At 35.6% G+C, this 26,541-nt stretch overlaps 2 protein-coding genes across 2 annotated transcripts; one reads left to right on the top strand and one right to left on the bottom strand.

Moving 5' to 3' along the window:
- Positions 1-26,541, bottom strand: LOC145768452 (UDP-glucose 4-epimerase-like). Its single transcript, XM_082579945.1, has 8 exons — positions 26,339-26,541; positions 14,762-14,914; positions 8,068-8,266; positions 7,382-7,459; positions 5,774-6,009; positions 4,357-4,509; positions 3,728-3,836; positions 1-3,510 (listed from the first exon to the last, which is right to left on the bottom strand). The coding sequence occupies exons 1-8, from the start codon at positions 26,504-26,506 to the stop codon at positions 3,356-3,358; spliced, it is 1,251 nt and encodes a 416-aa protein (XP_082436071.1). The 5' UTR covers positions 26,507-26,541; the 3' UTR covers positions 1-3,355.
- LOC145769570 (sugar transporter SWEET1-like) lies at positions 17,249-24,887 on the top strand. The gene is made up of 7 exons (XM_082581225.1): positions 17,249-17,368; positions 19,158-19,273; positions 19,979-20,056; positions 20,391-20,514; positions 20,636-20,797; positions 21,223-21,342; positions 21,495-24,887. Exons 2-7 carry the CDS (start codon positions 19,200-19,202, stop codon positions 21,615-21,617), a joined length of 681 nt encoding a protein of 226 aa, XP_082437351.1. The 5' UTR covers positions 17,249-17,368; positions 19,158-19,199; the 3' UTR covers positions 21,618-24,887.

Raw genomic sequence — 26,541 nt, 5'->3', positions numbered from 1 at the left:
TCTTGACATAGCTTATTTCTGTTTATTAACAAAATGAACATAGATTAAGCTAACATGCAATAAATCTTTCGTAAGCAATAGCGAGGATGCCAACAAAAATGAGCAGTTTCTATCAGCTGAAATCCGAGTAAACAAAATCCAACTCTTAAATTCTATATCCAGCAGCAAATTTTCGAAAATGCAGAAGTTATAAAGTTTGGAGCATTAACATCAACAGCCTTCTAATGGATACAATCAGGAAAATCCGTCAAGAAATCCGTGTATAGCAAATAACTTTTAACTTATTCTGATCACACAAGGTAAGGAACTGGTTGGAATAAAACATTTTGATGTCTCTCACTTTCAAATTGTAGAGATAATTTTTCTCCCTGTACCCGAGGAAGAAAACCAGTCCCTTTTTGCATTGATTTAACGTTGAATCAATGTAAACGCAAACGTTGAATCAATGTAAAAAGAGAACTGATTTGCAAACTGGGACAGTTACTAAAATCATGGCCAGCTGCTGAAAAAAATTAAACAAATAAACGCTTTCAAATAACGACGAAAGGGCGTTAAGAAATTAAACTGAAAAAGTTTGGCAGAAGTCACACGAGCAATACGAAAGAAAAGATTGGCGCAAGCAAGGTTGCCGAGGCAAATTCAAGCCAGGTACCAAAGACTCTCTAGGGACCCGAAACAAAACATTGTAAAAACTGCATTATAGCAAAAACATAGGTAACGTTTTGTTAACTTTCAGTAAGCTCTTGTTTCGGGCCCCTAAAATCATGGCCCTGGTCTAAAAGTACCCACGGTCAACGCTACTGGGCGCAAGAAAGCTTTGGCCTCACCATTGTAGATCAGTAATAATCCTACTGCAGAAGCCGTTGCACATAAAAAAATAATATTTAGTAGCTACATCATATTCTAGGTAAAGCACCGCTCGTGGAATTTCTAGAATAAATCGATCAATAAAAACACACCGCATTTTCCTAACAAAGACGTTACAGTGTTTTCATAAGCAATATTCCATATAGAGCAGGATTTTTTAACAACAGAGATAGCTGATGCACTAAGACAAAACCGATACAAAAACTACGAAATGTCTTTAGAACTGCCGGGTTATTTTTTAAGTACTAATGCATATAGTCCGTAAGTAGAACATAAAATCTACTAGTCTGGAAAAACAAACCGTTTAGAATTGCTCTCACATACGAGACTAGAAATTGTTGTTAGAATATTCCACACCCCGTAGGCTTAGATATTATTGAAAGTCAATTAAATGCAACTGACAAAAGTTGCTGTCAAGCAAAGATAAATACTTTTCAGCAATTCAACTGCACATCACTACTCAACTGCAATCCTCATACAACTATTTACATTAGAATCTATAATAAGAAGCAATATCTGGGTACTATTATCGAGGTCTTAGGCCCCTCTTGCACAGTATACATTTCTTGGAAAAAGTAGAGCATTAAAAAGATGTTTTCTTGCACCTTAATAATACAAAAATCTATCTATTACCAGTTTTTTTAGCTACATTCTCGGTTTGCATCACCCAGCTTTCGAATAACAAGCTATACGCAGCTTGTTGTGGCGAGTGCATGGTAAAGGAAATCTGGCAACACGAGAACCAATATATGAGTGAAACAAGTTGTTCCTTGAAACTAGTCTCGCATTTGGATATTGGGGCACGGGTACTTAACGCGAGAACTATTTTTCTCACAAAACCATCTTAGAAACTGCAAAAAGTCCCGAACAGCAAAATCCGTAATTTTTACATTGATTCAACGTCTGCGAACGAATCAATGCAAAACGGGACTGGTTTCCTTGCTGACGGACACGTCTGCAGACGTTGAATCAATGTAAAAATGACGGATTTTGCTGTCTGGTATTAAGAACGCAATTAAAAAAGCACTGATATTACTGTACAATTAAAAAGACCTATAACTTCAAGTAGTATGTTTCAAAATCTTGTGAAGTTTAAATGTGCGCAGGTCGGTTGTCAGTCATCTGCAAACAACGTAAACTTGTGGTAGATTGCAATCTCAACAAAAATGACAATCATTGTGCAGCTTCATATTGCAGCAGTAAAGGCCATAGTGGCGGGCAAAGAAGAATCAAGCAAATGCAATGGCTGCTTTTAGACGTTCAACAAATTAAATTGATAACAAAAAAATAACTGTTGAAAATTTAAAAAGGTTAATGTAAGATGCATAAACATTACACATACATACAATAAATTACTTAAAACTAGAGTTTCCAACTGATAAATATATATTGAGCGTTTGGTCAATAACCATCAACAGAGTTAAAAAAGAAAAATGCATCGCGTTGTTCATTTTGGTTCTAAAAAGCGACACCGTTTAAACCTTGGTCGGGGCATACACAACTGAATCGCTGACGGAATATAATTCTGGACCGCCTTCACAAAATCTGTGAGTTAAAAAAAAATACAACAGTAGAAACTATGCGTCTGAAGTGGGCCTGTACAATACGCGGCTCATAAATCTTATTTCTATGAGCCTTTTATGACATTGGTACAGTGTGAATGTGAATGGAATAAAAATTCTGTTGACAGTTAGATTGCTGATGGGTTTTACAGTAACTGATATGAAGCATAAAACGTGCTTTCAACTGCCATACAACCACCAAGAACAACGTTGATGATAAAGGTATAAAGAAATCAAGATTTTCAAAACACGAAAGCCGTGCTTGAAAAAGAAAAATCAATATAGAAATTAATTCAAGCCCGTTAACGTTTGTCGCAGGGGCGGATTAGCCTACCAACAACCCGAGAAATCTCTCGACTGTTCACTCAGACAATTACCACGTCCCATATGAGAGGTGCGCCAAATTTCGTAAGTTTTCACCGCATGAAAGACCCGTGTGCTTTTTAAAACAAGCAGTTTGGCAAAAAGGGGTCGCTTATATTTTCAAGCTCTCGGGCTGATGCACTTTGTTAACCCGCCCCTGCCAAGAAATAGATGCTAAATTTTTAACATCAAAACTAGGCAATACAATTCTTGCAGCTTGCACTAAGTTATTTGTATATATTAAACGATAAATAGTCTTTTCATAAATCTTTTGAATACCGCATTTCAATCTTGTGTTGAATTATTAACAACTCTCTATCAACGTTGTGATGCACAAAAAAATTACACAAATCCGTTAAAAAGAATCACAGGAATATGTAGACAATTGGTAAAGGTTCTCTAGTTATATAATATATATTTTCCACTAGCCTATGTTTCAAATCAGTTAACAATAATATTATTAGCAAGTCTAGAAATTGTACCAATCAGTAATTGTTTTCTAAAACAACGGTTATTCTTCTAATATTTACAAATACACATAAAACCAGGCAAACTAAGAAAATCTAATCTTTATGTTCTTCAACTGGTCGATAACCATTCGGATTCATGGCCTGCCACCTCCAGAGATCAACACACATGTCCTCCAAAGACAAGGTCGCCTTCCATTGCAAAAACTCTTCAGCAAATGTCGGATCAGCATGCACGTCGCCCAAGTCGCCTGCAAACACGGAAGCATCATGCAGGCCGCAAGACTGGAAGCAAAACTAGTTTGAACTGGTTTAAACATGTTTTTTTACATGTGAGTTTTTACAGTTTATAAAGTTTTTGAAACGCTTAGAAATGTTTAAGGAATGGCATAGTATTGTAAAGTTACCGTAGAATTTGTCCAACAAACTCGTTTGCAACCTGTTCGTAATGACGAAAGCAAAACTTACCTGGTCTTCGTGAAGCGAACTTAAACGAAACTTCTCGTCCCGAAGCTTTTTCAAAGGAACGCACAGCTTCAAGCACGCTGTAACCTCTTCCAGTTCCGAGGTTAATCGGCTGCAAAAAAACAGCCAACATTGCACGTTATGATTGGCTGAAATCTCGTCTCACAGCAAACTACCAACTCGGCAGCTGACGTCATAGTGTTTATATCTGACTCTAGTCACAGGTCTGAGTTCGATTACAGGTCAGGTCACACGGAAGGCTATAAAAATTGTACACATTGTTTTCTTTCTTTCATTGAGATACGTCGAAACGAAAATGTGTTTTTACCATAAAACGAAACCGAAAAAAGTTCAACCGGCGAAAAACGTGGGTAGCTTAAAGCGACGATAAATAAAAACACAATTACCACATTTCACTATTATAGAGAAAAGCTTTAAAATCGTTAGCGCTTCAACTAAGGCATTTGGAAACAATGGGAGTACTGTCATTGAGTATAGTGAATGGGTTTAGCATTTTTCAGCAATAAACCATAATGATGTAGATTAGTGTAGCGTTTGTATGAACTGTGAGATGATGTTTTTATATTTTTGAATAATAAATAAAACGAAGTATTATTGTCATGAAACTGTACCATGCATCCATCGATAGCATCCATTTTCTTGAGCGCGGCCGCATGTCCTTTCACAAGATCAACAATATGAATGTAATCGCGCACCCCGGTGCCATCTTTTGTCTCATAATCGTTGCCATATATGTTGAGAAACGGAAGTTTGCCGATTGCTACCTGCGCAGATAGCCATGTTTTTAAATAAGTAGGAAATACGGTGCATATCGGCGTGCGCAAAATCAATGTAAAAAAGAAGGAAGTAAAAACAGCACTGGTAGCAAGAAATAGCTGAAAAACAGGATTGTTCTTCGCTAAGCTGCTTGTGATGGTGTTAAGAGATCTTTAAGTTGAGAAGAAGCGATCTTCCTGGCGCTCCATCTCAACTGTGCATATTCTTGGCGAGAGTTGGTTTAGTCGTTTTCATTCCACAAAAATAAGGATTCAATTGACTGACAAAAGCAGCGGTTGAGAACTATGTGGCAGGAATTAGTGGTGCGATACTGATGAGCCCAGCCTCATGGGCAAAACACGGGTCTATCGCTGTAACTGTGCAATGTTTATAACTGCAAGCACATTAGCACACGTTAAGTGAGTTTTGTATGTCTTTCACTCTTTGTTTTTTTAATCTTCTACAAAGCGTGAAAGACATACAAAACTCACTGAACGTGTACTTGCAGTTATTAAACCACGGACTATATTAAATACTGTATGGTTTTGCTAGTTAATTCTACAAACCACTCTGACACATTATCGCGGTGCCTCATACTTTCTTTGAGGTTGTTAAAGATAAACTAAAAAATACTCAAATGAACTAAAAAATCTGTCGAAGGTCATCTTGCTTTACTTAAATGGTAAACATATAAATAACCACAAGAGGAACAGTTGGACATAGTCACAGATTACAATAGTTACATTTCGACAAATGCGTCATATCCTTAAGATGTTGAAAGTGGACGTAATATAGAGAATTATTCACGTAGTACCATATGACATATAGCAATTGGCAATAAGAGGATTTGACACTGGGATTTTTTCATTTCCAGAAAAAAATGTCTCACTCTCAGCTGGCAAAATCTGTCTTTTTCACACTAATTTAATGTCTGCAGACGCTGAATCAATGCAAAAAGGACAGATTTTGCTACAATGAATCTCTAAAGTTTTTCCTGACAACAAAATACGTTTAAGACAAGTCACGTTTACTTCTAGCTTAAACTAGTCACAAAGCAATGGCAAACGACACAAACAGTTCAAACACTTCGATCAACTAAAACTTTTCCACATACAGTACGTGATCAAAATAAAATTAGACACTGCCGACACCTCACGTTCTCAGTTAATTACGTATTCCTTCATGACGTCATAACGTTCTAACACATCACTGATAATTTAGCAGTCAAACGTGTTAAACAACTCCAAGAGGGTAGGCATTAGATTTGCTTACCTGAGATACGTATGGCATCAGATTATTTGGTGGTCCTTGTGGATCTTCTCCAATTAGACCAGAGATGTGTGACCCAACTGGGTTAAAGTATCGTAGCATGCATATTTTCCAGCCCTTCTCAGCTTTCGCTAAATCTCTTAGCATTTCCTCGATGAAGAACTTCGTTTTTCCATAAGGGTTTGTTAAGCCTTTCCCAACGGGGTGGTTCTCGTTCACTGGAAGCGTGACAGGGGGACCTATGAGACAGTTGGGAGATTTTTTGATAAAGTAGACTGTAGTAAAATGCCAACCTGTATACATGTTAAGAAACTTATGCGTGCTATGGTATGCAGTACATCAGGAGTGCCCAAGTGTGGGTCGTGAGAAGAGCAGGGTTGTGAAATTAGGCGAAAAATATACGATTAGGACTCCTCGGTTTATAACTGGCCGATTCCGACATACCGGTAAGTGTTGCAAGATTTTATTAATTTTTACTTTTTTTGTTTTTTTAAATCAGTTTCACTAAAGTTGTGATCGAAATTGAAACGGCGACTTTCACATAAACTGACAAGAACAAATACTTCTTTTTTCCGGTGAAGTTATGGAGCGAGTTTGTTGTATATGGGGAACAAAAATAATATTTCGAAAAAAATATTGCCAACAAAATTATTATGGTTCGAAGTTTTGCATTAAGTTGGAGTCTGTCTTTTTTTAACGACTCCGGATACGCCAAAATCCATCCGACTCCGCCCACCCAAAAATCCCTCCAATTACGGACACGCCAAAGTCCGTACGACGCCACACCCCACAGCGCTGTAGAAGAGGTTCTGAGTCCCCATCTGATTTATCTGCATTGCAACCTCGAAGCAAAAACAGAAACTCAAACACAAAAACTGTTGAAATCGTAGAACACATTGAACAGCTCAGTAATAGAACATTTAAAACTTGATATAGCCTATCGCATTTTCACATTGTTACCTTTTTTACATTGATTCAACGTCTACAGGCGTTGAATCAATGTAAAAAATGGTTGATTTGCCGTCTGGGAACAAACCTCGGAACAATCGAATCACACATAAAAAAATTCAATCGAGACCGTGCGTGAGAAATACCAAAAGCAACTACTCTAAGCAAACAAGGATGGAGACTAAGTGGATTCGCTAGTCTAAATCAAAAACGAAATACTTTTGTGTATCAAACATCCAAACCTACAATAGATCCGGGTTCTTTAAGAGCTGTTTGTGAGCGCTTTTGCGTACATTTGGAGTATGATAATTTGAATTTTTTTTTTGTACAACCTAATGTTCAGCACTTTTAAAACAAATAAATTTTGGTCTTCTGCAAAACACAAACAACATGCACTTAGGTTACTTTAACACAGCATGTTTAACATAATAGTGTACTGGTATCTAGCGTTATATTTCTACATTTTGTCTAACACGTAGTTAACCGTTTTCTTTTGATTAGACATACTCTTAGTTGAATAATGTAACTTTTCAAGAAAAAAACATTTTAACCAAAGATTAAAATTCATACAAATTTTTTACGGTTAATAAGTTGAAAATAAGTTTTAACTTAATAAGTTAAGTTGAAAGACGTTGCTTAAGATTGTTAGTTTTTTCGCCTCACCGTATACTGTTGCGGAACTGCTGAATACCAGCTGCTTTACATCGTGGAGTTTCATGCATTCAATCAAATTCATTGTGACTAAAAAAAAATCAAACAATTTGAAAGTTAATTCATGGCAATAAACCACATATGTTTCACAACTTAACATCAGTCCCACTGGTCTGACGCTACCAAGGACAGGCGTGGGTGTGCCTCAACCGTCTCCGCTCGGGGCTTGTGGTGCTGAGGAACAGACCGCATCATCAACGACTAATGGAGTGGAAGGAACAGACCGCATCCTCTTCAGCCCGTCTAATGGAGTGGAAGGTCTGCGTGTCTTGGCTGAAACCAAAGACAGGCTGCTCTCTATCAGCCTTCCAGTGTAGTCCGGGAATATCGTGAATCTGGGGTGGTAAAAGGATAGACCTTCGGCCCCAGATGCTCATACGACGAGAACTCAACACAAATCTAGCTGCGATTTTATAAGATTGACAGATTAAATCGGGTGATATAGCTTTCTTTTTAAAACGTTTTGGGAAGTTTCAACCTACCTGAAATATGATTTACCCAGGCAGCAAATCAACCGTTTTTATATTGATTTAACGTCTACAGACGTTGAATTAATGTAAAAAACGGTTGATTTGCTGTCTGGGCAATGACAACAATAATTGAACAAGAATACCCCTACGATATCTATAACTCCTTACTTCCTAAGTTTATTTCATAATATTCCATAGGTTTCAAAATGGATTCAGTGACAGACTTGAGGCCTGCAAAGTGCATCACAGCAAAAAATTTGTGTTTCTCGAAAACGTTTTGAAGTTTTTCTTTGTCCAACATATCGACATGATAATACGTAACATCTTTTCCAGTGATCTTCTTCACTCTTTTTATGCTCTCAGGAATCTAAACAAGAGCAAGCACAAGTACAATCAATGCATTTTCCACTAAAAGAACTTCAAGGCATAACAATTCATTGATATGCTTGTTTTCAAACTTTGCTCACTTCTAAAGTGACTACTTTAGAAAAGTTTGACACCTGTCAGAAGATACTTCATTTTCTTAATCTACTTTAGAAAATGTTCACGTATTTTACAACAATGCTGTTCAAGCACACACATTGGGGAAATACGATAGTATGTTTGGCCTTGGTGCATACCTGCAAGAATTTGGTCGGCAATTAAAATTTCGTTAAGAAAGAAGCGTTCTTCCCAGCGATCAGCGCAAAGCCGAGCACTCACTAATACAGCAAGTAGTTGCTATTCGCTTGCCGTAACGGTGAACTACGCTAGCGATTTAGACCATCCAATCAACTATATGTTTCTCGGCAGCCGTTTGTAGCAAGAATTGACAGCAATATACACGGCGGTCGAATACCGTTGTGGCAAAAATTAGTAGTGTGATACTGACGAGCCTAGCCTAAAGGGTGAAACAAGGTATCTATCGCTGTCAATTCTTGCTACAATCGGCTGCTGAGAAACATATAATTAAAACTTTTCATGAAAAATAATTTTAAATACAAACCGTAACTGATTGCCTTTAATCAATTTTTCTAGTCAAATTTTTTTTGTAGTATTTTTAATAGCATTTTACTGTATGTGTTGTCCTAAAGTAAAATGCTTTCCTCTATGAAATGTGAAATCGTATGTATATGGAGAAAAATATACACTTCGTGGCCATACCCAGTGTACCGGTACCTACTGCACTGAAGAGGCCGGAAGACTTCTGCAGTTACATTAAAATGAGATATTCTAACAAAATAGCACTGGTTGACGCTTGCCTGCTTTGCTGCATAGATTGTATCAAAACTGAAAAAGTATATTAGGCAATTAGCAAATAACCCACCCTTTAAAGCAAGTAATGCCGTTTTCAAAAGCGCAACATGCTAACAATTGACATCAAGGCATCCAAGAGTAAATCAAAATTAAGAAATCAATAAATAAATATTAATGTAACAGCAATGTGTCAAGCACTGTTGGTTGAAAGTTTAAACAGATCTTTGTCCAAACTGAAATCAGTTTGCATTGCCAGCCTTCAATATTTACTGACCGACTTCAATGTACCTGGAATCTGTCACTTCAATGCTATTAAATCTCTGGCAAATGTTTAACTTAATTTGCCATTCTCAGATATATCTTATTGCATCTATTTGATGCTCAGTTATATTATAACACAATCAGTCAAAGTAATTATCACCTCAAAACGTAAGTACAGTTAACTTCTTATCAAACCAACCCATACATCAAGAAAATATTTATTGACCTCATATCTAGTTGAATTTTTTTTGTTTAATATAATTCTATCAAAACACTTGATCAGATCACTTTGACAAGGAAATTGGAAAGTAAATGCTGTCAAACGTCATTTAAATATGGCCATGGCCAAAGTACAGTATGTTGACACTTGACAGTAGAGTTAAAATTAGTTTTGACTAGAAATATAAAGCGAAAACTTTCGGCACGCAAAGTTTGCTAAAGTGCAATTTTTTATACTTTTAATTCTACTTCGAAACTCTAACAAAAGAACTTTTACACGTTGGGTGAATTAGTTATTAAGAAATGCCTTGGCTAACATTAACAGGGGTCCCACTAGGCATAAAGTCATAAAAAATCATAAAATTTTGCTTGATTTGGAAAAAAACATAAAATAGCATAAAATATAGACACAATCATAAAAAATCATAAAATTTAGTTGTAATGGAGAACTCAACATGTAAAAATCAAAAAAATTAATATAGTGTAATGTGTAACAATTCCAACCATGATAACAGCATAATTATTTGTGTAACGATTGTGTTGTATGCATTGATTTAGGATAACATGTGGTTGCGTAATCTAGTCCAGTGTTGCCTGTGGAGCTGGAATGAGAAAAGGAGCGTAACTACATACTTTCAGTGCATGTTTTAAACGTCATTAGACATAGACAAGTAGACGCTGACAAGATTTCAAGACATTGCAGTTATTGTGGGAGAATGGTGAAAGGATAATTTGACAGCAATGTTTTGGGAAAAAGCGTAGGGCTAGGCAAGGAAACTATTGAGGCTATTTGCAAGCAATGTGTTACTCAGGCGAAATTCATGGCGGAAATTCATGGCCTTAAATCTTGAGCGGGACCTCTGACATTACTTCCTGTAGTTTTTGCCTTAGCAAAAAACTTCAAGTCAAACATTGCATCTACCCAAAGATACAAAAGGATTTAAGAAGCATTAAAGGATCCTTTGATTGAAGCTTATATTTCATTTGTATCATTTGCTTCTGGTGACTTTGAACGGTTTTTAGTCCTATTCCAATATGAAGAGCCACTGATTCACATTTTTACTCAGCAATGTGCTATCTGATCACAGCTTTGCTTAGTAAATTTATCAAAAAAAAAACAACATATCATCCACAGAGTCAGAAAATCTTGTGCTTGATGTCACAAACAAAGAACTTCAGAAGCCCTTGAACTTGATTGATGCTGGAACATGAGCAAAAATTTTACTCAGTGATATTGCAGTCGTTACTGAAGCCGACAAGAAAAAATTTAAATCAGACTGTCTAAACTTTTTTGTGGTTGCTACAAGTTACCTTTTACATCATTTGCCATTGCATTCATCTGTTCTTAAGCAGGCACAATTTTTGTACCCAGAAAAAAGAAATGATGTTGGAACTACAACTTCTACTGTCAATCCATTGGACAGTCTCCAATTGCATTAAAAAGTGTCGTGCAAGTGCTTTTGCAATTGATGTATCTGTTTCAAGAGAAGAACTTTATGATAAGGCAAGACTGCAGTGGTTGCGGTATCAATCTAAGGATATTCTAGATGAGTTTTACAAAAAGACTGATCTTGAAAGTAACAAATACAGTATACACCAATTCCCAATCTTCTTACTGGACTCAAGCACAAATCAAATATGGTTTAACAGTAACACCCCTACCAAAAGTGTCTTCCTACAAGAGAATTGACTATTATTAGACAAAAATTGGAGGCCTGTTTGATGATGCTGGGATAAAAAATATCCGCAACTATTTAGTCTGGCAAAATGTTTTCTAACATTAAGTCACGGTAATACCAGTCCTGAAAGAGGTTTCTCCATTAATACACATTTGATTGATTCACATAGAAGTTCTCTTAAAGGAATCACAATTGTTTCACTGAGGATGGTGAAAGATGAACTAAATCGGTATGATGATGAGGTAAACTTCCCCATTAACTGTTTGAGTAATGTTACCAGAAAGTTGGTTTACATGAAAGTTGCCATCTGATCATGGCTTTGCTTAGTAAATTCATCAAAAAAAAAAAGAACATATCATCCACAGAGTCAGAACATCTTTTGGTTGATGTCACAAACAAAGAACTTCAGAAGTCGTTGAACTTGATTGATGCTGGAACATGAGCAAAAGTTTTACTCAGTGATGTTGCGGTCCTCAGTGAAGTTGACAAGAAGAAATTTAAATCAGACTGTCTCAACTTTTTTGTGGTTGCTACAAGTTACCTTTCACATCATTTGAGTAATGTTACTAAAAAGTTGGTTTATATGAGCCATGCAAGAAAGATCAAGCCACAACAAATACTGATTAACAGGTCTGTTCCAAAGGAATTATGATAAATTGGATTTCCGCAGAACCTAGAAGTACTGGTTATTCCCAATGTCTTTGCAAGTCTGTTGTTGCGTTGATTTGATTTTTAAAGTGCAGCTTGCTCTGAACTGAGCTAAACAATTTAACCACATTTAAATAATGTAAAGTATAACAAGCTTACAGTAGGCTATATTATGTTTTCTACTTCCACTCAAAAGCTGTACCGTAGCTTATGTTTGCTTTTACGTAATGACTTGCATTGATTGTTTTTCCGTAATCGCTTCTTATCCTTAAACTGTGAAAATAAATACTTTAAAAAAATTAAATGTAACAAAACATCGAGCTCTGATGTAAAATCATAAAAAAATCATAAAATTTTGATGAAAAATCATAAAAAAATCATAAAATAACCAAAAAAATTCATAAAAAATCATAAAATTTTTGCCTTTTTTGGCATAAAATCACAAAAAAAATAGGAACATCTTGAGTGGGACCCCTGCATTAACAAGTTCCGGCTGTCTAGGGTCTACCCAACTAATACACAGTTCTCTACAACGTTCCCTGCACAGCATAGTTTAAATATAATTATACAGTACAATCCAACAATATAACATCAATTTGGAATGTTTCAAAATCATAATTTGCAAAATATTTATAGTCTAATAAGGCATTCATTCTAGTGTACGATTTGCTGCACTAAGGAGACCTTAAGATCGAAATAGTGACGTCCCGTCTGTAGTTATGATCTATTCTATGTGTAATACTTGACGCAGCGAATAAGGCATTCACTTTCCAGTCATGCAATTGCGATACTGGTTTGACTCTTGGATAAAGCTGGTGTTCACAAACACTGCCCATTCTATCTAGGGTGTAAACAATTGAGTGGGCGTAGTTGCTGAAGGCGACGAAGAGAAAAGAGCTATCATCCTACTTTCATCAGTGCCAAAGGTTTAGTGTAACCTCTTATTTTCAGCCCTCGAAATTAGCTTCCATCTACGACGGCAAAAACATTGCCATCGCCAAATCAACAAACCTTGGGTTGCGGCGGCAATTGTCGTATGCTTAAATCAAAAGAAATGTCACACGGCGGTAGCCCAGAGCATCACGCACGCTATTTTATACGCTGACAATGCTCTTGTAAACTGTAAAAAGTTTGCAACCTTATAAATACTGGCTTAATTGTTACGCAAAAGTTATTCTTTCATCGAATGCTTATTTTTGACCAGTGCCGTTGCGAATATAAAAAGTGGTACAAAATTGGATAAATGGTTCTTCGGCAGTAAAAAAAAGTAATGCTTTCGATCATATGTCATCGCGTGTTCATGAACGGGCAGTTTTGCGTCTTCAAATATTCCAGTGACGACGCGACAACCTCATCCTCCGATGATTCCGATTCTGACTAGTACTTTATCCAACAGACTTTGTGTTGCTCGCAGTATCCTAATTGTGCCGAAATTATGTTAGTGTACTGTATATATAAGTAAATCGAGGCAATCTTCTCGCAAGGAGCTATTGATTTGTTATCGGTACCTGATTGAGCAATTAACGTTATTTCATGATAATTTAACGTCGCTAGATGTCAAATTAATGTAAAACAAACGTAAATATCTTATTGGGCATTGTTGTTACGCGATATAACTCGCCGGGAAAATTAAATCGATTTGTGCTGACTCGAACGTTGAATCAACCCAAAATTAACTAGCCTAACTTTTCCCCCCCCAATGAGTTATAACGTGAATCACCGTAACAGCGTGCGTATCGCGTTGATCACTACTTTTGGTGTTATTATATCACAACAAATCAAACAGTGCGGTCGTGATACACTATTCGATTATTTTTTTCTCTTCTCGTTTTGCATGTTTTGGTACAATTTTTTCATAATAAACGTTCACAGCAATTGCCGAGGCAATTTCAACTGTTGCCGTTTGGTCTCCTCAATGTTTTTGCGAAGTAAAAATATGCTAATTTTGAAGACTGTGTGAGTGTTCACAGCAAGTAAAATAGTCCGAGGCGAGGTCTTGGTTGGTGCAATGTTTTTGCTGATTAAACTCACGCTGCGAGAAAATCAAACAGGAAGAAATTTTGAACAATTTTTGTCCGAATTAAATGCTCATTTTGCGACGGCATTTTTATTGCCGTAGCAGAATGGCCATTATGACGTTTGCGGTGGCATTTACCACGGCAATTGCCATGTGCTGCCGCTAATTTCGAGGACTGATTTTCATCTCTCAATAGCAAGTTAAAATCAAATACAGGAGTCAGAATTATAACTAACTACCATAAAGCAGAAAATGGATTTAATTAAATTGATGCAGTTCATGGCGAAAATAAATTTGTTGGGTTGTTGGTGGTTAGAGCCAAAAGGTCTAAAGACTAACTTAAGTTTCTTTAAGAAATGTGTTGAAAATAAGAAACTAGAACTTAACAGGACTTTATATCTGATCTGAATTAATTAACAAGAAAAAAGATATGGATGCTTAAATTGCTAATAATTCTTGCAATGAAACATTAGTTGTATACCGTACTGTATTTGATAAAAACATCATATAAAAAACAAACAATTTTTGTTACAACTACAACTTGATTATCAAAATACTGTAATGCCAGTTTAAGTGATACTATTGTTTGCAAGAAAACGAGTCTAGGCCTATATTCTTTCAATCCAACTAAACTTAAGTTCTTAAACTGGACAAAATATTTATAAAACGTCATATACACACCAGCTTTTTGGCAAGTATAGAGGTATAAGAATTGCAGTGATGAAAAAGTTACAAGAAAAATAATTATTTATAGGTCAGTGAAAAGCCTTTGAATCACACAGAAAATCATGGTAACAAATACCTTCTCATTCTTTAAGCATGTTGCATTTGCACAGTTATCGATGACAACAGGATAATAACCATTTTCAATTAATTCTACCACAGCATGACTTCCAATGTACCCAGCACCACCAGTGACAAGAATACAATTGTCAGAACCCATTTTGGATAATTTCTGTAACAAAAACACAAATTATACGGTAAACATATTTAATTACAATTCTTTGACATATGTGATTCACTCAAAAAGCTGATGTGGTAAAATAGTATTAATTTATAAAAGTCCAATCAGTTATTGTTCAAACAACTTGTTTTGACTGATTGACAACAAGATTAACATAAAAGTGCCAACATAAATATGATATAATAAACTATCATAACGTTGCATGACTCAATCAAATTTTGATGCAACTGATTGAGCTGCACATGTCAGTTGCAAAACCAAGTGGAAAGATCCCTGATACAATAAAAAAGGAGCTGATTTAACACCACACAAGAGTAAGCGATTGTGTTTTTGGCAGAACACTTGAAGGCATGCCCGAAGTTGAGCAGAGAGATTGGCTTTTTAGCTTTCTGGTTTATTTACAATAAATATTTAATCACCCAGTGTCAGTCTGGATATGACAAAAAAGCAACAAGTTTTAATAATTAAATTTATGTTCTCAGAAAGCCAAATTATGCTACACTAATAATCCCTAACTTGCAAACTGTGTGTAGAAGCTTCGATCTGCTGATACAGGTATATCTACAGCTACTGTATGTATATCACAAAACTGGTAAACTTGTAGGGATAATCTATTGGTTTTTCTATCATTAATGGCATTTAAGTTTTTCATGATGTTATGCAAAACAACATCATAGTTTTTGAAGTTTTCAGTGGGCCTACAGACAACAGCCTGACCAGAAGAGATACTTGAAAACACACCATTTCAATTACAGGGTCATCGACAACCAGTCAACTACTCTATTACATTGGATAGTTGCTACAATGACACAACATCAAAGCACATCATATCAATCAAATGCTGGCTTTGAACAGCTAATGTTTTTATTGGAGATATTTTTACACTTTTAAGTGGTTAATAATTTGGTGGTATTGTTGCATGTATTAAAATTCTAAAAGCACATTTTATGTTTGCTGTTTTAATTCCAAAATGCGTCCAAACACCACTGTCATTCAGGCAGAATAATTCAGAATAAACCACTTCTACAATCGTGCTCAGGCATCTCAAACTCAATCATTCACTTTGACAATTTTCTTAAGAGGTTATTTTCGCAAGAAATAAGGGGCATCTGATGGATGGAATAATTCTCTGGCAACAAGACTTCAACGATCGGAAACTTTACTCTGTCAATCTCGGTGACCTGCGTAAGTGATTCAAAGCCTCTGCAAGTATGCGACACTGCCAGGATTAAGCTCTGCAAGAAGCTTTCCTATTCCGAGGATAAAATTTTCAATCAACCAGATCGATCAGCTGATCAGCTGGGTGATTGCAAAACAGTTGACTGAGGTGTGGAATCGTTACAGCGAGTTTTCTAATTGTGACAGGTGTCCACAAAGTTGCCAGACTAAATATTTAATCTGATATTTAACCTAAAACAATTAAACAAATTTGTATTTATAGGTTTGTCATAAAATTGGCCATTTTTCAACTATTTTCTGTCAACAATGGCAAAATAATTTTAAACTCAACTAACATTACTCACTGAAATATATTTTACATTAAGAAATTTCTATCTTTCTTATTTTTTTTACTTTCTTAAAAAATGAAGTTTTTGTTGGTTTATTAGAAAAGAAAATACAGGTAGGCTACATTTTCAACAGTTTTTAGTAAAATGATTTTTTCTCTTGGTTTTTTAGTCTTCAAATTCTATAAAAGCGTTGTTACAGTTTTATATTTTATACTAATTGCACTGTTTTAGTAACAAGTACGTGATTTTGTCTGGGTTTGTCGCTTCTCCTTTTTCTAGACCTCTGCTATGTTTGGCGTGTATTGTTTTTTCGTTGTTATGGTCAGAAATAACAACAAGCTGCTACATTAAACTTTACCCAAAAGAGACGCTTTATTAAGTTTTCAAATATTCAGTTCAGTTCAGTTCAGTTGTTTTTATTTCTGACCATCATATCAAAAACAATACACGTCAACATAGCAAAGGTATTTTTGCTTCTAAAGTCCGAATTTTAGCTTAAAGTTGTTAATTTTAATACTCTTATTCAGGCCCGGATTTAGAGGGGGCAGAAGGTGCGGGTGACCCGAGCTCCGGACATGAAAAAAATGCGATTTTGTGTTATTACAATTTTTTCTTTCAGCCTTTGAAGTTTCTGCAAAATGCTGTGCAGTGCTGGATTAATGCTACAACCTACAGTAGACGTAGAAGAAATTTTTTTGCACGGAGCCCCCCGATCTAAAAGTGCCCCTGGCCCTCCATCAGCTAAATCCGGCCCTGCTCTTATTACAACAAAGCGCCAGTCGAAGAGTCTGGCAACTCTATAAATTTAAAGCAGAGTCAGAGTTCTGACTGACGTTCAAGTTCTCAAGAGTTTCAAAACTTTCAATTCAACACAAGACTCAACTGCTGGTGCCTGGAAAAACAACCTGATGCTTTTCATGGATTGTGATTGAAACAGGTTGGAATAAGATGTTACTGTCCCAATAGCTTAGTTTGTTAGCACGTGACAGCGGCGCTGGTGCGACTCTCGGGGTGTGCGCTTGAGCTACGCATTCTAAGGACTGCTCTTCATTCAGCGGCACCTAATGGAATGAATAATTTCCCGGGAACCATCAGAAACTTTACTCTGTCAATCTTGTTGATAACTGGCCCTGCGTCAAAAACCTCTACAAGTATGTGAAACTTCCAAGAATAACCTATCAAGGCTTTGACAGTCGGAGGATAAAGAAAAGATTCAAAACCAACCATATCACTCAAACTTATTGATTTTGGGTTTAATATTGTCCATACTTTGGTAAGCCAGGTATGTCAAGTCATTGTAGCTCATTATTATCAGCAGTGCAACTGTGTAGCCTAATCTTTATGCCTGTTGAATAATTTTATAAGGTCAATATTGTTTGAGTGCTGTAAATAATGTTTTTCACAGTAGTAGGCTACTACAGACGAAATTGGTTAATAGTATCACCTATTGGTGTTGCAACTGTGCCATAATTTGAACTGATTGTCCTGATTTGGTATCATGGATGTTGTAACGTCCGTGTTTTGGCACTTCTATCTTTTTCTAGACCTCTGTTATGTTTGGCATATATTGTTTTTCATTGTGATGGTCAGAAATAAAAACAAGCTAAACTATTTGCCAGACATTTTGGTACGATTATTCGATTGATACGTTTCACCAATTTGCTCAAGAAAGGTTTATCGTGAATGGGCGTTATTGTTCGGAATGTATGTGCTAACCTGGTTACCATAAGCATTACAAACATGCAATACAATCCTACAACTGTTAAGAATTCTGATTAAATTTGAGAGAGTTAATTTGTGTCGTGTTTTATCATACTGCATTGCCAGGATTGTCTCAGCAAATGTTGTACAATCAAAGCATTTTTCCGATAACTGCAGCAATTGGGCTTAGTTTTATATTAACCTCTCTTTTATGTCACAACGTGAACTTTCATTGTTTGTGCCTTTGATTATAGTTGCTGCATGGCCACTTACGCTCTGCGTATGGATGCGACAGCGCATATGATCATTTCTTTATTTTTTTCGTTCTTTCACTCGACAAAATCCAGCTGTGCGAAGATATGTTGCAAAGCGATGTAAAATGCGACTGATTTGCTGTGAGTGCGATGTTTCGCACAGTATGAGATTACATCATGACACTGTATCAAAGTCGTTTGTTTTTCTTTTGAACACGCGTATCTGTTAGGCGACCTTATCTTCTGCACTTCACTTTTAGACGTTATAGACAATTACGCAAAAGAAAATTTAAGAAACATTCTCCTCTTCCTTACAAGTTAATGTTTGTTATGTGACTCTTTTCCTTTGCTCACAACATCCGACCGAAGACAATTATGCGATTGAATGAATAAACTAGCCTATGCAAACAAGAAGCAAATCTTGATACCATTACAGATTTGCTTCTTGTTTGCATAGTATGTATGTACGCATACAGCTCATGCTTTGAAGCAGTGTCATACCATAGGCTACACAATGTCCTTTTGAGCATCATGCAGATGGTTTCACCATGCAGGTGACCAACAATTTCTTGAAATTGTATATGGCTGTTAAACATTTTTCTGTCACATCCCAAAGTATTTGGTGGCAAATATTCTATTGGCTTGTTTTTTATACTGTTGGATAAAGATAGCATCCAGATCTACCTCAGGCGACTAATATATTTTACATGTATAATTTTATTATGAACTTGTTGACTTTATAATATAACGTGCAAGTATTGTTTTAATTAGGTTTGTACAGCTGGAAGCAACACTAAATGTAACAAAGAGAGGATGCAGTTGAATATCAAAGATGTTGTTTCATTTTCAGCAACAGCAGTGAATGTTCTCTTATTTCTAAGTGGAATGTATGTGTTTATGTTTTAATATATTACTTATCATACTCCATATCTTTTGCATAGCTTAATTTTTTTACTTGACAGCAAAACAATTCCAAGATTGTGTTTTTTATAGTAGTTGTGCAACGACCGTTTGATCAGTGACACTGCCATCAGAGATGAACACTAGAGATTTCTTATAAAATTAAACTTTTAATAAATTGTTCTATCCACCACTAAAACAGTTTGTTTTAAGTATTATTGCTGCACAGCTAGACTTCTCAATACTAGTGCAATATATGATACCATTTAATGATTGGCTACATTGTTATTACTAATTGTTTAAAATGGTGCAATGTGGGTCATAGGGCTAGTCTGTAAACTCAACTAATTTCTTGATTATGACACAGTCCGATTCAAATTTATAACTTGTTTTAAAAATTTTCATAGCTTGGTAATGTCAAACTGAAATTTTTATTAAAGACGGTCAATCCCATCAAACGCAGTCAAAGTACTGCATAATTTCTTTAGTGAATTTTTGCTTCTAGCCTATCCTGTTAATTTTGTATGGAGAAAAGTTCCTTTTATAAGTAATGTTTTTTTGTTGTTGTAAAAGGTAGCCTAATTTACATCTTTTTAGTACCCAGATATATAATAAATGACTTTATTTCACTACATATAGGCCAGGTATGTGACGACAATATATATAATAATACTGTTTTTTTGTTTTTTTAGACAAGTTATTCGGGCAGTTTGTCGCCAGAGATCTACAAAGGGATATTTTGTTCTTCCATTCACTTCATGCTTTGTGTGGTACTCTTAATAATAGTTTTTTTAATTATTTATTTAATGTTTTTATCTGGTATTTTTTCTAGTTATTGCTATAAAGCTATCATATATTACGTTGGTTTAAAAGTGATGGTATTGTAATATGTTTCAATTGCATGAACTGAATTTGCATTACATATGAAAACACTGCATCAGCCACTTTGTAATGTCATTCTGAAGCTCTGCTATTTTTCCTAAAATGAACAAGATGATTTCTTTATCTGACCAATTTGGTTTGGCCATTGTGTAGTCTGATTAACTGAGTGGATTGTGTAGGGAAATTTTTCAATTAAAATGTTTTTAAATTTTTGTGTTGTAGTTGCACATTGTGGGCTAAGTATGGCCTACTTATCAATGACAGCATCGTCATTTTTGTCAATCTTACTGGATCAATAATCGAAGGAATATATACTGCAATATTTTATATCTATTCCAAAAAGAAGGTATGTTTAGTAAATTCCACGTCTTTACGTTTTTTGTTGTTTACAAGATCTTTTTTGTACCGATCAGTGACATATCTTGTCAGCAAATTTGGAAAGCTCACTTTTCTTGTTGTTTTTTCAGACTAACATCTTGGGAGTTGTATTTGTAATGTTCTTATTTCTTTTCTTGATGTTGGGGTACACAAAATACATTACTGTGGAGGGGCCAAATGCTACATATCACCATGGTGTGATATGCTCAGCATTTAATGTCTTCAACTATGCAGCGCCATTAAGTGCAGCGGTATGTTTGTGCTTACAAGTGTATTGATTGATGATTATGCTTTTAGCTGTTATCATACTCGTTTCAAGCAACATAGTTTTATATTGATGGTTTAAATGTCGAAGGTTAGCATACAAATGTATTCTCCACTGTAATGCAGTAGTAGTAATTGACCATTAACATACCATAACTTAGAACATATGTGTTTTTGTACATAACAAACTGAATCTGGCATAATTTTTACAGCAGATGTTAGGTTTTTTGGCTTGGCCGGTATTTAAGACTTAAGAGGCATAACCTGACACAATAGCATAATTTGTATTAGCTACTACTCTGTATTTATGGAGCAATTATATGCAGTAATTATATTGTCAATTTTTATTTATATTATGTGATGTACAGTGGTATTAATTCAGTCTTCATGAAAATTTTTCTATTTTTTATAGTCTTCAGTCATTCGAAGAAAAAGCACAGAAAATCTTTCCTTCATTTTATCATTTCTCTACTTTCTATGCGCGTTGCTGTGGTATTTCTATGGTGTGATCTATGATGATTACTTCATAATGGTAAGATTCATTAGCATAAAGCAATATTTTTAGCATATTTAAATGCTATAACCTGGTAAAGAAAATGACATTTTTGTTTATATAATATATATTCAAAATTTAGTTTTGACTGCTGTGTTTAATGTAACAAACGGTGATTTTTTACATTGCAGATACCCAATTTTGTTGGAATAGTTTTCGGTGCTTGCCAGTTGAGTTTATTTATTATTTATCCTTCCAATAGAAGCAAGACCCATATCCATGATGAACTTGCCAGTAAGGTGGAAAGAGGGTGATTTCTTGTGAGATACGTGGCGCTTTATTTTAGTTTTTGATATTGCAGATAGATCAGGTTTCATGGTTTATCCTCTTGTAGCTAAAGTGTCAAGTTTATAGATGTTTCACTATAATGAGTCAATGACTTATGTTTGGATTGTGTAATTAAATGAGTCTTGTGTCAGGGACAAGCACTATGCAGGCTCACAGGTCAAAACACTAGCCGCAGTTCCCGCTAAAAAGGAACGTACTGATGGGTTATTAGAGGCACTGAAACGATTGATAAAAATACGTTTTTTTACAAGCTGTGTAAACCAGTGGCTCTCAGTGGGCGATATTGCTCCCCAAAAGGTAAAAAAGTAAAAGCGGCGATGTGGGGCGAAAATGTTAATTAAGCCACTAGTTAACCAAGTATATTATATATAAGTATATTAAGTATATTATATACCAAGTATATTATATATATATAATTATATATTCTATTTGAATAAGTTTATACTGATGAAGCCACACTTGTGTGGCGAAAGCTCTGTATTTAAATAAACCGATTCTTCTGATTTGGTGTGATATTGTTTACTTTATTTATATTATATATGTTCGATGTTGTATTTGCCACTCGTGCATTATATTAAGTAGTAAGATTGTGCCAAATCTCTCAAACCTTTGTGAAGATCACCAAGCGCGTGTATCACATTGATACGCAAACCATGCAATCTAATATAATTTTTGTAGAACAGTTTATGCATTCTTAAAAACGATTGAAAATAATGTGTCCTAAGTGACAAGGGGTGGTGGAGAAAAAAGTTGAAGAACCGCTGGTGTGAACTACAAGTATATGTTGGTTATATTTCTATCCTTGTATAGGCTAATGTATATATGAATTTACCTGCGTATGTACATTGTTGCAGTTTTTATTGTTGCCGCAAATTTTTTATTCGGTATGCTCACATGGTAAAGTTGAAAACCGTGGATAGATTGATCAGCATTCTATTTTTTCTACAATTTCTGCATGCACTAGTTCTTACAGATGATTCAGTAATTTGTTTTACGAGTCTGGACCATGAGTGATTGAGTGTGTTTTTGCCATTGATTCCAAGTATATATGTAATTTTTTCAACCATACAAATTTTATAAACAATAAACCTCGCTTGTTCACAGGTGAGATGTGAAAAAGTATTTTAATCACACGTATATAACATTAACAACGACGCATTGTTTTGTTTGGGGATAATGTTGTGAAGGTATGGTTGATGTGGTATTTGCTTAATTATGAATGAATGACTTTTTACTCTTTCTATAGCAAAATGGTATGATTTGTGACGTCATTGTAGAATACAGAAAAACTGCTGCAGCATATCTATTGTGACAGCTCGTTTTATGCTCTTTTAGAGAATGTGCTGCACATACCGTTTTGTTCTTGTGGAAAAAAACGTTTTGTCACTAGTTCTATCAGCTGGGTTGTGGAGTCGGCGAAAAATATCCGATTCCTCGGTTTATAACGCGTGCCAACTCCGGCTTCAGTGTTGCCAGATTTTTTTAAAGTTTTGTCTTCATTTTTTTTATGTAATTTCACTTTTGTGTTTGGAGTTGAAACGGCGACCTTCATAAAAGCTACAAGAACAAACACTTTCATTTTTCTATATAAACTTTTACAACGCAATACGGAAACCAAGAAAAAATATTTTGAAAAAACATTGCAAACAAAAATTGTATTCATCTTTATGTATCAGGTCGGAGTCGCCCTTATTTTTATCGACTCCTCCTCCGGACACGCCAAAATCCCTCCGACTCCACCGCCTTGGCTTTCAGTAGTGCATAGCTGTTCTTCCTTATATTGATTTATAATCACGCTATATAGTTTATACATCTTTACTTCAATATGTAGCAATTTTTCTCATTGTGCAGCATTTGTTTTGCAGTGGTTAATACCCATAAACATCTTTGCATGTCCCAGCTGGGTCAGACAAGAGATCCGAGTTTTGTGCCTTGCTATCGTATTGAATAAATATGCAGTAAATAGAAACGTATATATACATCTTTTACTTCAATATGTAGCAATTTTTCTCATTGTGCGGCATTTGTTTTGCAGTGGTTGCTACCCATGAACATCTTTGTATGTCCCAGCTGGGTCAGGCAAGAGATCAAAGTTTTGTGCCTTGCTATCGTATTGAATAAATATGCAGTGAATAGAAACGTATAATAAACGAAGTGAGCGGAATTCTTTGTGGTTTGTATTTCATTGGGCGCGAGTATCTATTTTCATTCCAAAATTTGAATGCATTGTGTTGTTTTTTACGAGTTCAGCAAACCGCGATATTCTAGCTGACTCATTTTTACGTTGTGACTTTCTTGTATGCAGATCTTGCAAAACAATAAGGTTTTTAGAAATTTTCTTCAATGTCACCAGGTCCCGGTTTGTTTGCGCAGCGTTTGTACTTGTAGTGTTTTACTCGTGAAGCATTATGTTATGATGCTTTTCTTATTCAGTTTCCATTATGTTAATGTCGGCTTTTTTTTTGTTTTGAAGGCGTATAGGGGTGCCACGTTAAAAAGAAGGTCTTGGTTTTTGGTATGAGGGAATTTGGGAAAAATTGCTTGCTTAAGAATATGTTTATGCCCCAGAATATCGGTAACTATAGAGGTTTGGGAAACGAGAAGCAGAACGCTCGATTACCTTTGTTTCGAATTAAATTTCTTAGTGAAAAGTCTGTTTGTTTCAACAAAATCATAATGTTTCCAACACCCTTAACAAGCAGTGAATTGTTATTTTGTGACCAAAAGTTGTCAAAACTGCAAGCGCGTTTTCTGGTTGCGGATTTTTTGCGATGCCTTCATCTCTATTTTATGTTCACTTTGTAGCTTTTTGTTCGTATTGTGAGTCTTCCGCACAACTGTATTCTTTCAATTATAAAGCGAGTGAGTAGCCCACAATGTCAATGTGTGTCCCACAACTTATAACGTGATTTACAGGACGAAGCCTTTCACTTCAGGAAGCCACTTGGTTAGTGCGCCACTGTCGTTTTATATTTTCTTTTTGTTGTTGTACAGTTGCAAAGTTCTCATACGCTCATTCACCTGCTATACCAAAGGAATCAAATTCACGTTTAGAAGATGCAGTTTTTCTGTCTAAAATTTATGTATTTTTCTTTCGATTTAAAGCAGTATGCGTCTTTGCAGAAACATCTTAATGAAATGTCAGAGGGAGTTCCTTACCACTGTATTAGCAACATGTCATTTGTTGAAGATTGAAATATGGATTCTTTGTAATATTAAACGTCCAAGACATGGTGTTTGTTGCATTTGAGACGAGTTACATCCCAGAAATTATGATGACCTTTATAGCTGGAAGTTGCCAACTTTCACGCTGAATAGTTTTACTTTCGTACGAATACCTAAAGATATTTTTTCAGCTCAAATCGAGCATGAATGTAATGTAGCCAGTGGTTTGGCTTGCGGCTAAACTTATTTCCGATGCGACGTATCAAGCGATTTCTACTGATATCCCCGTTTTTGTTTTGCAGGTTTAGTTATAAATATCCCTTGTGAAGTGTCAAATTTAATTTTAATTTACATTAAAATTTTGATCAAACAATCCAATCATTATTATGCTAAAAGGTCAGCAAAATTATCCAAATATAAAAACTATAACGAACCTGTGTCAGTAAAATCAAAAATTTGCCAAAACATGCCCAAGGCTGGTGCGACGATGTCGTCAGAAAAAAACTGCCCAAGGTCACTCAATTAGAAATGACTAAAACTGTTTAAAGTTACTCAATTGCGAACCACCCACTTGAAATAGCCTACTCTTCTGTTTATCACTGGTGTTTAACTTGAATTTTGGTAGCTTTCACTTCCACCATGTTTTTGGCACCTCTCGATTTTTTATGTGACTATCACCAACATGGCAAAGCTGCAATGAAATTTGGTTTTCTGTAGAATTTTTTTTGTTTAAATAAAATTTTGTTTTATTTCGGCGAAAAGTTTGTTTTTCATATTGAAATTGTAGCGATTTGATTTGTTATTAGCGCCAGGCAAGTATGAAAATGCATTAGAATCTCACAACGAAAGCGTTAGCCTGTGGACTGAAAATTCCTGGGTTTGGTCAAGACATATAAACTAGTTTGGATTATTGCTGTTACAAGCAAGATGGGCTACTGTGAATTTCAAGATTTTCTTTCGTTTTGTTACTGGTCAGAGAGGATAATTTGGGTCCGGTACCATTGAGATCCTCGGGCCCCATAAAGAGACTTCCACTTCAATGTAGGCCGATAAAAAAACCCGCTTCATGTAAATACGTCATATTGTCACCGATAGGCCATTCTGTATGAGGCAGTCCACGACTTCATGAAAATCTCAAGAAGCATTATCCTTCCTAATGAAAGAAAGCTTGCGTGCGTGCGCAGTTATTTTTTTTTCAATTGAATTCCTTGCGCTAAATGACATGTCTTTTCAAAAAACAAATAAACTTAGGCCTATAATTAAATGTTTCTGTAAAAGCTATCCTTGCTGTTTTGCTTACGTTACAATCAAACTAATAGGTAGGCTAGAGGTTAAATCTCCGTTACCGGTACGCGCATTCTAATGTGCCCCGTGCCAGATTCCTTGCCTACCCCTGCTGCAAGCAATAGCCTACTTTTATTTAACAGTAGGCTGCAGGTGGCAGTTAATGTTGGACTAGGCTGTCATCACGTTAAAGTGAAATTGTTTTTGGCATGCATTCAACTAACGTATTTATTCTTACCTCATGATTAAGGTCACTTTGGTAATTTGCTGAAGGTGGTAAGGCTTCCACATCTTTCTCGTCTGACAGGAAATTTGAGTATTCCAAGGTCGTTTTTTTTAAATAAGTAAATCCATTTCTAAATGTGCATCTTTCCTGCACTGATATTCCCTCACATTGCGTCATCATGGTCTGTTGGAAAACTTAGCCTAGCTTTACTTTAA

This window comes from Aplidium turbinatum, chromosome 4 (genome assembly GCF_918807975.1).
Source record: "Aplidium turbinatum chromosome 4, kaAplTurb1.1, whole genome shotgun sequence".
In the NCBI taxonomy this organism is placed as follows: domain Eukaryota; kingdom Metazoa; phylum Chordata; class Ascidiacea; order Aplousobranchia; family Polyclinidae; genus Aplidium; species Aplidium turbinatum.
This window is presented reverse-complemented; position numbering and strand designations above follow the sequence as displayed.

What these genes read in the sequence shown, in the direction of transcription:
- LOC145769570 (XM_082581225.1), top strand. Translation starts at nt 19,200, where the DNA reads ATGCAGTTGAATATCAAAGATGTTGTTTCATTTTCAGCAACAGCAGTG. An exon ending in ATATCTATTCCAAAAAGAAG is followed by an intron (nt 20,515 to 20,635) that starts GTATGTTTAGTA and finishes TTGTTTTTTCAG; the next exon opens with ACTAACATCTTGGGAGTTGT. An exon ending in ATGATGATTACTTCATAATG is followed by an intron (nt 21,343 to 21,494) that starts GTAAGATTCATT and finishes TTTACATTGCAG; the next exon opens with ATACCCAATTTTGTTGGAAT.
- LOC145768452 (XM_082579945.1), bottom strand. Translation starts at nt 26,506, where the DNA reads ATGATGACGCAATGTGAGGGAATATCAGTGCAGGAAAGATGCACATTT. An exon ending in CATGCTTAAAGAATGAGAAG is followed by an intron (nt 8,267 to 14,761) that starts GTATTTGTTACC and finishes GCTCTTGTTTAG; the next exon opens with ATTCCTGAGAGCATAAAAAG. An exon ending in TGATGCCATACGTATCTCAG is followed by an intron (nt 4,510 to 5,773) that starts GTAAGCAAATCT and finishes CTATCTGCGCAG; the next exon opens with GTAGCAATCGGCAAACTTCC.